General features: G+C 37.9%; 1 protein-coding gene across 2 annotated transcripts in view; it reads left to right on the top strand.

The window, feature by feature from the left end:
* The window catches only part of LOC129576602 (probable serine/threonine-protein kinase DDB_G0282963), an 81,391-nt gene that overhangs the window by 49,107 nt on the left and 16,644 nt on the right, over nucleotides 1-15,640 (top strand). For both annotated transcript variants that reach the window (XM_055461890.1, XM_055461888.1), the window contains exons 2-3: nucleotides 1,630-2,541; nucleotides 8,644-8,773. In XM_055461890.1, coding sequence (XP_055317865.1) covers nucleotides 2,456-2,541; nucleotides 8,644-8,773 — 216 coding nt within the window. In that variant the 5' untranslated portion in view covers nucleotides 1,630-2,455. The remainder of the gene's footprint in view (nucleotides 1-1,629; nucleotides 2,542-8,643; nucleotides 8,774-15,640) is intronic.

The following is a 15,640-nucleotide window of genomic DNA, read 5'->3' as shown; positions in this document are numbered from 1 at the left end:
AGAGAGAGAGAGAGAGAGAGAGAGAGAGAGAGAGAGAGAGAGAGAGAGACAAAAATGGAAAGAGCCAAAGCCAGAGCTAGAGATAGAAAGAGTGTGTGTGCTGCGTGTGTTTGTCTGTCTACAATATGATGCATCCGAATCCTTTCATTTTGTGTATGCGCCACTTGACAGTGTTCGACATCTGTAAATCTAATACCACCAACAATATTACACACTCGGATCACTCCCAAGGGGCTTTACTGGCGTTTGCTGTGTGCATAATATAATTTCGGCTTGTATAAATTGTAGTCGACGACGAATCCGTCGCCAACAAAATATATCAATAATGTATTCAATGAAATTTGCTCCATCCTTCTCTCCTTAACTCCCGATTTATTGCATCGGTTGTGTAACCCGCCAGATCAGTACAGTCGATGCAAGCTAGTCATGGCATAATTTCCAAATGACAATGCATGAGTTCAAGGCAATGCACAGTTATTCATTTGAAAGTTTTGCCAATTCAATTAAGCCCAAAATACTTCGGTATTTTCCGGTCCAATATTACGTTAAATTTCAATAAACTAACGAGCTCATCGATTTGCAATCAACTTGGTGAAATAAATTCGACTCCATTTCTATTCAGGTCACATTTTGGGCTGCGGCGCTTAAATTGAATCATTTATTTTCCGAAGCAGGAACTGAAGCTCCGACTATTTTTGACCCACCAGTGATCAATACGAAATCGCGACACAAGTTCTCGGCAACCCAACGATGCCTGAAACTCTTCACTTTTGTAGAGTAGAAAGCCGAAGAAAAAAAAACCGCTTGGGTTAGTTTTATGCAGCGACTTTGATTTATTGAGTGTTTGATTAACATAATGACTGGTCATTGCTCTTCTTGAAAATGGTTCAGTACACAACGAGCTGTAAAATGTTTTCTTTTTCTTCGATAAAATGTGTGAATGGTGAGTGGTTGAGTACGTATTGTGATTGCTTTGTCTCAAAATACTGTTTCGAGTGAATCACATATTCATTGCAATTTAATGCCGTTCCTATAGTATATAATGGTGAATTTCCCTTTCCTTTGTTCGACCGTTGTGTCAGCTGATTGGATACAGTCAGTGCGAATGGAGCACTCACGGCAAATGAAGGATCCACATCAGAATGCTCGTTACGTTAAGCCGATCATTTCATACTTGAAACTATATCAACATTTATCTTTATCATAAGAGGAGTCTTAGTCGATTTGTGTCTCTCTGTCTGTGTGTATGTTGGCATCATTGCGGTTTTATTCTTGAACAAGGGATTTTCAAGTCAAATCATTTTGTCATTCTGATATTCAGCAGACCGAACCATTTGCGATTTTTATTTGCATAACATTTGAATAAGGAACTGTGAGATGGGGAAAAATTCCCATTTACATTTAGACTATGTAAGGGAAAATGTTTGACTTTGTGACAACAGCAAAAAAAAAAATAAAAAAAAATAAACTTTTTCTCGTCTCCATCGTCTTTGTGTTTCCAATTAAAAAAAGAACATCGTCAAAAGAAGCGTCAGGGATAAAATGAACACCTCTTTAATTTCAAAATGAATTTTGATTAGGTAATTTAAGTTTTCAAAACATCTAATTTGTTTGTTTTTCCCATTTCAGAGCACTGAGCGAATGGATATTGGAATTTAGAAGAAAAAAACACCAACGGAGTGAGAGCGAGTGACAACGTGGTCGTGATTTGATTTTATCGAGGGTAAAAAGCTCGCACAAACACACACACACACACTATCACCGAATTGTGTCCAATCTCACCCAACATTCATAGTACATATTGTTTTTTTGTAACTATATCCACATTGCGTGTGTTGCTGAGTTCATCTGACTATTGATGCTGCAAATATTGCACGTGATTGTAGATTTTGTCGCAACAAATAACACAACAATATTCACCACATTTTTGAAGAGAAGTGACTTAAATATACGTAGAGAACAGAACAGAAAAAAAATACACATAAAGAGAGAGAGAGAGACCGAAACAAACTTCACATACAAGAAAAAAATAAACTTGATGAAGAGCAGTTTTTATTGTAAATTAAAGTAGTGTGAGAGACGACGACAGACAGACATTCGATTTTTGTTTATACAACTGAAAGCTGATTCGCAAAAACAATAAACCGACCGAGCAACAAACAAACAAACCAACCAAATTAAATGCAGAGAGACGCAACGTAAAGAATTTTGTGCAGTTGGACAATTGAAATACAAAAACAGAAGAAAAAAAAAACAATCAAATAAAATAAAAGAAGATAAAAAGAGAATATTTATATACACACACTGAGAGAGAGAGAGAAAAAGAGACAGTGTGCACGGATTATAAGGACACTTGAAACAATAATATACACAGAGTAGAAGACACACACACAGAAGAAAAAAACAAACTGAAGAGCGGCTGAGTGTTTTACAACGCATAAAACACAAAGCAATAATGTTCGGTTTGAAAATTCGCTCTTGGATGGAAAATCATATAGTTCGGCCACGCAAAAAAGGGAATAAGAATAAAAATGGAAACAGGTACGACACACAAGAAAACAACAACAATTTATCTACCTTTCGTTTCGGTTATTTATGTTTTTTTTTTCTTCTTTGCTTTCGTTTTGTTGGCAGAAGTGACAGATCGCTATGGTTGTGAATCGTTATGCGATTTGCAGCTCATCGCCTCGCATTTTGTTTTTTTTTTTTGGTTTACGATTTAACCGCGTGTGCATGGCGAATGAATGCGGGACAATGAAGTCATAAAGTTGTGTATTTGATTTGCGTTCCGTTGCGTTGAATGGCTTTTGGAATTGGTTTAGATGCGAAATTTATTGATGGCATTGGCTTCTTTTCACATACATACCACTTATTGCATTTGCATGGGTGACTCTTTTAATAATTCATTGTCGACCGAATATCAAAAAGATTAAACGATCATAAAAATGCCGTAATTCAATTTACGTGACTATTCACTGAACGAGCAAGTGAGCGAGCAAGCGCATTCAGTCCATTGAATGAATGTAGTTGGAATTTTTTATGTGTGTGTGCGGTGCAATGCGAACGGGACTTTTTCTTTAGCTCACTGGCATTTTTTTTTATAGAGTGTACGCGATTCGAACGGATAATCAAGCGAAGACAAGAAAAGAGCTCAATAATCGCCAATTGTCGCGTAAACGCATCTATCAACACGCACTGATATCTACACATGTCACGCACAGGCATACATTGCCACACAGATTTGAATGATGCATTCAAAGCCAGTCGGTTTGTCATCGTCGTCGAATCACAATTGAATTTACGCGCACCCGTTTTGTTCGCCTGTCGCTTTAATTTAATTTTACGACCATTTTATTTGATACGCACTCGTGTGAATACTAACCAATATTTAGATATAGAGATTGTTTTTTTTTTCGTTCGTTCGTTCGTCTTCCATACGTTCGATTGGTAAGAAATGGAATTTACGGCTTAACTCGACACTTTTTAAATGCAGCGTATGTACAACGGAAGAGACGGATGGAAAAAAAAAGTTTGAGAATTAAATGCCACTGAAAATTAATTGAATCAACGTTTCATTTAAAACTAGACGCTCTTTTTTCATCGTCATTTCGCGGTTCGGCTTGTAGATTATCATGGCATGATGAAAATTAAGTGTGGCGGCTCTTGAAAAATCTTCAACGATTCAGTCATGAGCTGCAATGATACGATTACGTGAAAAACTGTACAAACACAAGAAAATGGATTATTCAGGTAAATCCATGAATGGGCTCATTTCATTTTCGTTCGCTGCTTTTTTTGCTAATGTAACGGAACAGAACAACGAAAAGAAAACCACTATTGGCGAGCGACTGGGGGGTGGATAAAAATGCGAAGGCTCAAAGGTGAATAGAGCGTGTCTGATATTCAAATTTAGCACATGAAGAAAGGGCGTGAAGAACCAAAAATAGAGTGTTTGGCAAGCATAAAATCCTGGCCATATATACACCATTTTTCGTTCGTCTTCCCAATATTTACGCTAATCAACTTAAAATCAACGGCTGCTTTCACCGAGTTACGGCACTTTGTCTTCTCCTTGTTCACCAGCTCTCTTTTTTCCCCGTTCATACCATCACCATCACCGTCATCATCATTATTCTTCAACTGAAAAGAGAAAATGTAGTCGAACGACAAAAGAGATAGAGAGCGAAGATGTTTTATGAATGAAATGAGAATAGCGACGAATTGCATCGTTTCGGTAAAAAGCATAAGGAAGAAAATGTTCAGAATAAATCAGACAGATTTCCTTCATAATAATCGAATAGCAAACGAATGGTAGGTACGTGTGAAAGTGGGAAAAAAATGAAATTCAAGTTTGTTTTTTCTTTTTCTGCTTTTCCAGTTTAAGTCATTTTTTTTGCCGAATCACATCGTCGCAACATAAGATATATCTAACTCGCTCCATTTATTCAGTTACTTAGAAGATTGTTCTGTACAAACAAAAGCACATACACAACTGTTGGAAGATGATATTTTCATCCAACGACAACGACGACGAAAAAGAAAAGAAGTAGAGAGAGGAAAGAGAACGCGCGCTCGGCCAGACTCGTTCAACACATCATATTTCGTAATTTGCACATCGTGTGCGTTGTGCGTTGTGCTCTGTCTCTCGCAAACCTCGAGATTTTATCTCGCACCGAAAACCATTCAATAATATGGAATATAGGAGTTGCGTGAGATGCTCTTTTGTTGTTTATCATCGACGTTGGTTATGATGGGGGTCATATCAAAATTATGATGCTGCTGCTGTGTATTCCGTACCATCGTTATTGCGATGGAATGCCATTTGCTTTTTGTCCATTGGTAATTGCTTGTGTGCAATGCACACGCAATGAACATTTTGACGGGTCCGAAATGAAAGAATCGAATCGAACAATACAAGCAACAGCTTCAGAGGGGTTGGTTTTTCTCCCTCTCACGTTCTTTCACTTTCCCTCCTTCTACCTCGGTGGTTGGAAGCCAAAAAAAAAACAACTTTCATCTTCTTCTATTTACGTTCATCTTTATCATCGGTAGAAATGTCTCTGCTGATCCATTTGGACGACGACGACGACGCATTTCATCGTCGCACCAACATCATGCTTGAGATAATTACGCACCATGCTCACGTAATCATAATACAAGTAAATGTTTTGATTAAATTTTTCGGCGTCCAAACAAAATGCTCGGTTTGTTGTGGATTTGTGTATTGGTCCCTTTTATTCTCCTCGATATCGTACGTATGTATCGATGCTACACAACAGCAACAACAACAATATTCACGACGCGTTTGCACTTCGCAATTGTGCTCGTATTTTTCAGTTTGTTTGTGAAAACATTATGTAATTGCTGGTTATCACCGTTGTACCAATTCATTTCGCACCATACACATAAACACACACACTCACACTCACTCACTCATTTATTACCCAGTCCGAGCAGTGCATGCACATCGCACCACTGAATGAATACATCGCATTGGACACATACACCCAATTTCCATGGAATGTGCACATTCCGTTGGGATAATTGTATTGCTCGTGCAGTCGGTACTTAGAACGTTAAGCTCGATATTCCATTCAACTCGGCTAGCAGTGATGGTGACTGTTGTGTGTGTGTGTGTTGGGTGTTTACGCGCACAACCGAACAGATTGCAGTTGTTCACCATATTGCACGAGAAAAAAAAAACAAGAACGAGAAACACACGCACACTCACACAAAGTAATCCATATTTTGCCACCCATTATCACAACGTACAACTTCTCCGAGAATAGATACTAAACATACACAATTACACTTGATTAATGCAGAGCTATATCCAAAACAATGGGGAGAAAAAGCAACCGACAATCAATGCTAGCATTGCAGCTGCAATCCCAGACAAATGAGAGCGTGAAAGAGGAAAAAAAAGAAGAAGAAAAAATGGAAAAATTGAGATGAGCAACAGCGTTGAAGACGTGATGATGAATTTGGTCGGGGAAGGGAAATCAATCGCTGACTGAGGGAATTCAATTGAACCGTTTCTGCAATTGGAAATGATACTGTTTAGAGCAACAATAACAAAAAAAAACTCCTAGATATGAAGGGAACCAGTATACAATGTGATAAAAACAAAATGTGACCCACGAAACTTTGATTTAAAGTTTTTTCTCCCACTTGCAACCTGAACAAAAATTATCATAAAACTCACATAAAAAGGTGAATGAAATTCGTTGGTGGAAAAAAATGGACATGCGGTAGAACGAAAAAATCAGACAACGAGAGAGTTGAAAAGTTCGACAAAGTTGTAATCTTTGTATGTCTACTTTTTCACTTTGTAAAACCATTTTGAAGTAGTAATTTCTCTTTCTCTCTCTCTCTCTCTCGCCCATTTATTCGTCTACTTTCATTTTTAAATCGCACTCTTTTATGATTCCACCACCTTTTTTTTTCTATCATACTTCCAGCTGAAGAAAACTTTATCATAGCATATCAGTAAATAAACATTTATCAAAGGTCACGTTCATTCTTATCGCATTGAAAAATCAGAAACGCCTAAATGTTGGTGAACCATATAGCCGTTTGCCGTTGGGTTGAAAGCAATCAAAATTATTATTACAATCTATTAATAAACTAAACCCGATAAGCGTTCATTGACTTTTCGAGAATTGTCCGAAACAATAATACAGCGGCGTTTTTCTATTTATACTTGAGTCAAGTACACGCGACACATTTCCAACTGATCCCATGGCAATGTTGATGCCGCATTTTCAGTTAAACTATTTATTAGCCATTTCATGGAACGGTTAGTGTTTGGGTACCGGACAAGTTTTTGTCGATCTCATTTAAGTGTCATTTTTTGTTTGTTTCTTATGTCTATCCTTGGCGTCCGTTAGAAAGTAATAACAAACGGTCCAAATGAAAATGACGACAACGCAAAAGACGAACGCGTAAAGATGATTGTCGATAGAGACAAGATTGAGCCAGCGTTAACCATTTTTGCGCCGGAAACGATTTCAGTTTTATTTTTATTTCACACAGTTTTATGTGCCATTGCCCATTTTCATTTGGCTCGAGAAAAAAGCCAGCCGATTTCAGTTTAACAAAGTATATCGCATGGCATAATGTGTGTGTGTGTGTGTTCACTAAACACTTGCATCATCTTAACCGTGTGGCCAGCTTGTGAACGACTCTCAAAGGCCAAATGCTAGAGAAATCGAGGTATGGCGGTGAACGTACGTCGCAGTCATGTATGCTGTTTGTGGCCATGGTTGTCTTGGGCTGACAGTCACTATCGTCTGTCATAGATTGTGCGAATCAAGATCGAGCTGCTGTTGGTGTTGTGCGAAGAAGTGACGGTGGTGGTGACGACGATGGTGGCTATGCTGCTTTCTCGCGCGTATCTTTTTGTAAAAATGAATGATGAACTCCCAACGGAATAATCATATAATAAATAAAATATGTCGTAACCATTGCCGCACTACTTCTCTATGCTCTCTCGATGGGCAATCGCTTTTCCTTAACCTCCCCGACTTAGATATCCTAGACCGTTGCGTATGTGATAACTGGCCGATTTCAAAATTATTTGTCTTCATCGCAATCAGTGTCCATTTTTCATGCGCTTGGAAAAACGGACGATGAGACAGCAGGCAAACACATTCGATTGTTTTTTTTTTCTCTCGTACAGCGCACACCATTCGATCGGCAACCGGAGGAAAACACGAAAAACAGCTGAGAATGTGGATTTACTTAAGAGATAAAAGTGAACCATAAGATAAAAATAAAAATAAAATGACGGAATAGAAGAGCGCGCCGCATAATAAGAAGTGAAAAAAAGAGATAATAAATGTGCGGCAAAAAAGATCCCAGCATAAGCTTCGCATACGCATACGCATATCCACATCCACCATACATTCATTCATTCAAAGCGGCAGCATATTTTGCGCCCCTGTTTGATTATTATCATTTTGAGTCATTTAGTATTGCCTTTTTTTTTATTTCTGACTGCTACTGCTGCTTTCACTCTGTCCGCTTTGCGTCGTGATGCCGTCGCATTGCTACTCCAAAATGAAATCACGAAAATAAAAACAAAAGAACGAAACGAGCGATGAAAAACAAGTCGAAGGAGCAAATGCATAAGCAAAGTATTCGATGGATTGGATCATTTTGTAGTTTTACGCGTTGTCGCTTCCAAAATTGAAGACTCGTCTATGATAATATGTATTTCGATGCAATATTGGAGTAGTGTTCGGTTGTTACCCATCCAAACAATTACAGTGTTGAATTATTTATTTGTTTATTCATCCGTTCATCTATTGTTTGCACCCACCACCAACACCAAAACCAACAAAAAAAACTATGCCACCACTCAATTCAATCCAATACACAATATGAATGCAGAAAGAATTCGTCCAAACAACCGACTGCTGGCACGAAAATAAAAACTTAAAATATTTTCCGAATAATAAAATAATCTATTTTGTATTTTTGCTCTCTTTCTCTCTCATTGTCTTTCTGTCTCGTTGTACATTGACAATTCCACTGGCGCCGGGCGTGTTATAATGGAAATGCACCACTGTTATTTTGGACTCGCCGTGTTTGTGTGTGTGGATGTTTTTTTATCGGCGTATTCTTTCGGTTCGGATGTAGCAGTGGCAATTTCGTAACAAGCATCAACAATACACAAAATGGACATAAAGGGATATCATCAAATCAAGGAGATTCTAGTGTTGTTGGCAGTCCAGCGCGTCGTAGTGAAGTGTCACCCATACAGAATCATGTAAGTACACATACCCTTTATCATCTAATCAATTTTATTTCACTCTTGAACAACAAAACAACAACAGCAGAGAGTGAAAAAAAAACACTTTTTTCGGTTACTTCCATTCTTTTCCTCTGTGTAAAACCATTAATTTTTTTTTCACTCTCCCGTTTTGGTGTTAGCTTTTGTGCACTTTACTAACTGCATAAAAGTGGGGTTGACTCTCTGCAGAGAATCGTGCTGCGAATCATTGTATTCTTTGGAGACAACTTTCTATATTTATATGTATGATTCGGGATGAAAAAAAAGACCATTCCTGCATTGCGTGCATTCTTTACTTCCCATTCGAAAAACACACAACACGTTTCGGGTTTTCTTCTTTGGAGCTGTGTTATCAGAACCCGTTTCCTCGGAAATATTTTCACATAAACCATACGTCGTACTTCATCCGTACGTCAATCTGTCAAGGAAATTTTTATTCAATTTCATCTTCCAGTTCCGCAAAAAACATTTTACGCATTTTTTTTCTTCTTCTTCATCATCTTCCTTCCGTGGAGAATCCTTGTTGCGAAAAATGGCAACGGGAAGAAATTCAATTTTGTCGGAATATTTAAGAAGAGAAATATTTCGCGATTTTTTTTTTTTTGGGAAAATATGTTTTTTTTTGATGGCACAGCCATCGGGCAGGAAAACGTATATTCCACGAATAATTTGGCAGTCAATTAAATGTGATTAAATTATAAAAGAACGTATGTATGTGTGTATAGGTTTGTGTAACCGCAACGCAACAGCAATCGACTTGATAATCATTTTCGAAGATAATTTAAAACGCATGAAATGTGTTGCCTTGAGGAGGTGGTGCGATCGTTGAACATGTTTTTGCACTTGTGCGAACCACTAAATGATTTACAGACAACAGTATATAATTTTATTGATTTTGAAGTGGTGGATAGAATAGAGCATCGCATCGCTTCGCATCGAATGCGTAGTGTTTTTGAAATGCTTGTGCAATTTGTTCTGGTTCGGAGAAGCTGCTGTTGTGAATATCAAAAGCGGCTGTTTAAAATGAGTGCAGGAGAGAAGCAGAGGGTGTTGGGAATGTTATGGAACAAAATTTAATGCGACAGCCAAGCCATATTGAATGAATCGGATCTCGTTTCGCAAATAGGCCGGGGCTTTTTTTTTCTTCTTCTGAAGTATACATCTTACATAAACATAAACTCACTTATGAATGAGTGTACCATTGAATTGAATTCTCTATAGATGATATTCGAAGCCGGTTGAAAAGTCAAGAACATCTATATCGAATTGAAAAGGCAGCTAAACCAGTAGAGGCAAAGACGAATGGCAGCATCAATAATAACAACTGCTTCGTGCAGCCGGAGAAAAAGAAAAATTCATGTTTACATTGTGCATTGGAGACGAGAACAATATCGAGTTTGATATGTTGTTTCATTCGTTTTCTTTTCCTATCTGTCTCTCTTGGCTCAATTTGGATCTGGGGAAATACGACAGCATCCGTTCATCGTAATGAGAAATATAGCATTGTCGATGGGATGCATGCCCACGAATAGAGCGCTAAACATGCACGATGTGTCGAACGTAACAAAGTGGAGCGCCAGCCAGTTGGCAAACGATAGGGAAGATGAATCTAAAATTGAAAATCGCAAAAATTGGCTTGATGCTGGGCTCTTTTCTCTCCCTCATGCTCTCTCTCTCGCTCGCTCGATCTATAACCAAATTCGTCGATAGATACTATCACATATATAACTGGAATATAAGTGCTGATTTTAGAGCATGTAAACATGGGAAGCGACCGAGTCGGCGGAGCAAGAAAGTGAACAACAACAACGGTAAAAATAAAACGAGGCAAATAGAAGATAGAAAATGGCTTGAATTGCAATATTATTGAATTTTTGAGCAGCTCAAGAGCTTTGCTCTTTCACTCCGTCCCTCTCTTCATGCAAGCCTCACACAGGACGTATCGACGATAGGCGGAAAATGTAACCAATTCACGTACATATTGCAAGCATCGTTTGCAAGCATTACAGTATGTATCGAGATTTGTATCGGGCGCACAACATACCATTGTTGCCATTTATTCGTCTCTTTTTCAATCTCTCTTTATTCCTCTAACTCTCTCTACCTCTCATGTCTTGCTGCTGTTGGAGTTCATGGCCAAACGCAAAGAAACGAAGAAAAAATAAATAATTGATAATATTTTTTTGCCATTTCTTCTCTTTTTTCTCTCTCTCGTTTGGATCATTTTATTAAAATCAACAACAGCGATAACATTCGATAACTGGGCAAATTTATTTGCGAACATGTGCATAACCATTTCGATGGAGATTTTTCTGTGTCGCGCATATAAAATGAAGTTGATCCCATTGAAAGATGAGATTACTGCATTAAAGCAATTTCGAAATGTAACGATCTGCTTTCGGATAAGTAAATTGCTTTTCTCGCTATTTGCCTTTCGATTTTCGTCCGCTGTGTATGTATGTTGGGTATGTGTATACGTCTTTCAAACTAAATCGATATTTGACAATTCCTAATAGACAACTCTCGTTTATGGTCTTCATAATTTTTTTTCCAAGAATATCCCACCATGCTCGCTCACACTGCACCGCCGCTGACTTCCTCTTTTGCTGGAGTTTTAGTTAATATTTCCCATGTACATTCAAATCGGAATTGTGTTTTATGCTTTTCCCTCCTCTTCCTCCACCTCCTCCTCCTTTTTCTTCTTCTTATTCTTTTTCTTCTTCTAACTCCAATCACTGTTTACATCGAATCCATATCTTATTCAATGATATTTTGATTGTTGTAAGCTTTCGCTCGGTTCACCGTCTGGCTCGTTTTCTTCTTGAGGTTTCGCATTCACCGTGATTTCAATGGGGTAGTCGGTGAATACAACACGGTACAGCGGTCAAATATACACTCCATTCTCTCTGCCGTTCGGCATACAAAGTCAACAAATCGGAGAACGATACACATGCACACCAGGGGAAAAAAATCGATTTAAGCTATGTTCCGCTCATCTTCTGTGCATGCAATAAAAGCGAAATAACCTCAAAGAGCACATTACACTAAAAAGAAAAGAAAAATCGACGAAAAACTCAATAGATATCCAATAACGCTAGCTATTCAACTGTAAAACTATTTTGTGTCGTGAGTGTGGACAAAACGAAAAATGAACCAAACTACATCGATTGGCTTAGAGATTTTGACTTGAAGCTAAGCCAAAATCAAATTTCATATTAAACATGTTGGTTATTTTTTTTCTCTCTCATTTTCAAATAAATGAAAAGTTATCGAATGTTGAAAAATAAAGGCTTTCATCATCAATTTGCTTGCAATAATTTTCGATTTATTTTGTTGGCTTCCAAATATGAACAATGGCTGCTTTCGTAAGCCAAGACGAAAGAAAAAAAAATGTTGTAATGAAGCTTAATCGCAACGGAAAATCAAACATTCATTATATTTTCCCATTTTTACTAAAGATGCTAGACTCTTTGAACTATCTGGCTCGATGAAAAAAAAAACAGAGACAAGAAAATCTCATCCCAATATTTGGGTCGGTGAACAAAAAAAACAGAGCAGTCGCGTTGAAGGGCCCATAACGATGAATAAAATATGTTTAAAAATGAATTTTTTTTTATTATTTTAGCTGGTTATCAACATGTACGGAAATAAGCCGGTACGTTGGCATTACTATTGCCTTCATTTTTGAGATATGCAACCATTTGGCGAATGCATGTCTATTCGCCTCGATGTGAACGTACAGGCGTGCACACAATTTCGTTAGTTGACGTTTTCGGTTTGGGTGTTTTCACATTGCCGGCTTTTTTGCACTCACTCTATCTCTCTCTATGTCTGTAATCATTATTCGTTCGGTAATTCTATTTGCATAAAACATAGCCCGTGAACCTTTCGCCTCTGGGTGAAAAAAAAAGAGCGACGCAGCCAGTCGATGGAAAAAAAGCAAATGTGTACGACGATGACGCCGACTAAGACGTGACTTGCAAACGATATTTTATTAAACGATTTTACATTTGACAACGCAATAAAATCGCTATTTTTTATTTTGTTCGATGCAAGTTGCAGGTAGTAGTTTTTGAGCACAAGAGAAAAAGAGAACTCATCATGGCCAGACTAAATAAACGTAATTGGAGAGAGAGAAAGAGAAAAACAAGAGGCAGCAATTCGCGTTGCGGAAAACTTCCTCATAAACAAAAATTCGTCTATCAACAAAGCGCATTTTAAACGTGATATGCGCATTGCATACACAACAGCCACTACTCTTTCGGGGTGTCTATTCAGTTTCGGTCGTCGGTGCGTTATCTCTGTTGCTCTTGATTTCTGAATGAACTTTTGCACTTTTTCGCAAAACGCAGCGCGCGCGCGCACACACACACACATAGCGTACAAATGTAAAATTACAGATAATCCCGGTGTTATTTATTGCTCGACAAAATGAATTTATAATGACTACATGTTTGCCACGTTGCACACTCGTCCGTTGTTGACGATGCTTCTTAGCTTGTTTATTGTAACGGTCATGGAAATGAATCGAAAAACTTAATCTATTCGTCGGAAAATGGCCAGGCCGATTTATGAGCGCTTGAGTGCCAGAAAGACAGAGAATGTGTAGAAGAAAAGTGGTTTAAGGTATTTGTGCAATGTGCTGTGTCAAAAGAGCGAAACTGATTGTCTTAGTTGCTAATGAAAGAAATGTCGAGCAAAATTATGAATGTGAAATTGATTACATTACAGTATTTTAACGGTAGTCGTCATCTTTGTCGGACTCTTTAGAATCCATTATTTATGGTGAATTTCATTAAAACACGGAAAGATAGTTCCCGAAGGAAAATGATGAGATGCTTTGCGTCGACGACAATGAACACCTTCACACTCACACACATACACACACACACACACACATTCTCGTTTCGTGTAAATGGATAGAGAAATTTGTGTTTATGAATTATTCAGAGCGCCATTCCAACAACACACAAGAAGATTGTTACATTTTCCTTTTTCTCTTTTTTGCTGTTGCACTTGTATAAATGGTAAAGAATCGATAGTGGCACAAAAAGGCATTTCGATGCAGCAAATGGGTAAAAAATATAGTGAATACAAGAGTGAGAGATGGAGAGAGAGAGAGAGAGAGAGAGAGAGAGAGAAAGGGATGAAAAAGAGCGAGACAAACGAAACGCTTAAAAGTTTCACTTGGTATATTCAATTACTCCACTAGACCATTAAATCGCAAGCGAATGGCGAATGACAAAGTCAGTTTACTTTAAACTTCTTTTCTTAACTTAATTTTGAGTTGCTGTGTTGTGGACTGCAGAGTTTTCTCTCTCGAAACGAAGAATGAATGCACTGTGAACGGGGTCGAGTTGCATCAAAGATGATTGCGTTTCGTTGTACCGTGTTCCAGAAGGGCATTCTGTCTCTCCCACCCATTCTCCGACTCTATCCCTTCTACCCGTTTGAACGTCTCGCTGAAACAACGCAAAACTTGAATTAGCTATTAATAACTTGCATAACCGGGTACAGACACACTAATAGGCTACTTTTGTTTTGACCATAAAACCATTCCCATAATGCGTTACAATGCACTTTGCATTTTCTACTTGTGCACAATGCACACAATGAACATACACACGGCGTAGCATAGCGCCCAAGAGAATGGTAAGCCGTAATTTGTATTGCTTAATCATTATTGTGATTGTTGTTGGGGGCAGTCATTACTAGCATCCAATTACCATTAAGTATTTGCCATAGCTCCGATATCCATTTCGAAACCTTCCATTGAAAAGTGGATTTCAAAGTGCAAACAGGAGGAGAAGAAGAAAGAAAAAAGTATAAAAATATAAACACAAAAATAAGGACGAAGAAGAGACTTTGGCCATTGAAAAGGTATTTTATACACGAAAGTGCGCCGTTAATACTGGAAAAACAAAAATATCCACACCATTTTATGTGGAAAATGCATAGTACCGAGTAAAAATTAATATGAAATCACACAAGAAAAAGGGATACATATTTTTTTTTATGCTTACGAGCTGCAGACTTTCAGTGATCCGCTCATTCTTTCCATTCATTCGCATTGACAATGAAAATGTTGGCGGCCGACAACAACGACGACGACGACGACAAATGTGAGCAACAAACATTTTTCACAGTACATAAAAGAGCCAGAGTGAAAATAGTGATTCATAAAGAAAATGCTAAAAGGCTAGCATTTTCAGTGGGGGGCATTACAACAGAAAAAGAAGAACGCGCACAGCACTATGAAAAGAAAGCCAGACTGTTGTAATAAATCTAGATGAGCACTGAAAATGAGACGAGTCAAAACAAAATCGAGCAAAGGCAGATCTGCTAGAAACTTTTTTTTGTTCATGACGAGAAGAAAAAAAAACAACCACATCGAATGCACACGGAATGTCTTGAACAAAAATTTCGAGGAAAGGAATACAACCGGGAGGAGTTACTGTTGCAAGTGTCGTTTTTTTTTTCGAGCAGTCTTTCATTCGCAATTTTGATGAAGAAGTTTGATCGACACAACGGCGAAAAAGAACTGGCAAATTTACAGAGACTACGAAGAAGAGAAGACAGGCAGAGAACTCACAATCGTAAAATAAAACAATGTAAAATCGAACAGACACACTCACACGATGAGGAAACGAATATATTGGAAAAGCAAACAGGAGAGAAAAAAAAAATGGTTAAATAAAACTTATACTTTCATCTTTTGTGTGTGTGTGTGCTCACTTTATCTTCTGTTGAAGAGAGAAAACGCGGCACTTTTTCAAGCTTCTTTTCATTTTTAAATCGGCAATCAACGGAAAGGAGTCGGAGAGAAATAACGAAATTTATTCG

This window comes from Sitodiplosis mosellana, unplaced genomic scaffold (genome assembly GCF_009176505.1).
Source record: "Sitodiplosis mosellana isolate CC-2019 unplaced genomic scaffold, AAFC_SMos_1.0 Smas_scaffold_6191, whole genome shotgun sequence".
In the NCBI taxonomy this organism is placed as follows: Eukaryota; Metazoa; Arthropoda; class Insecta; order Diptera; family Cecidomyiidae; genus Sitodiplosis; species Sitodiplosis mosellana.
The sequence above is the reverse complement of the archived record's forward strand: the minus strand, read 5'-3'. Positions and strand labels throughout refer to the sequence as shown.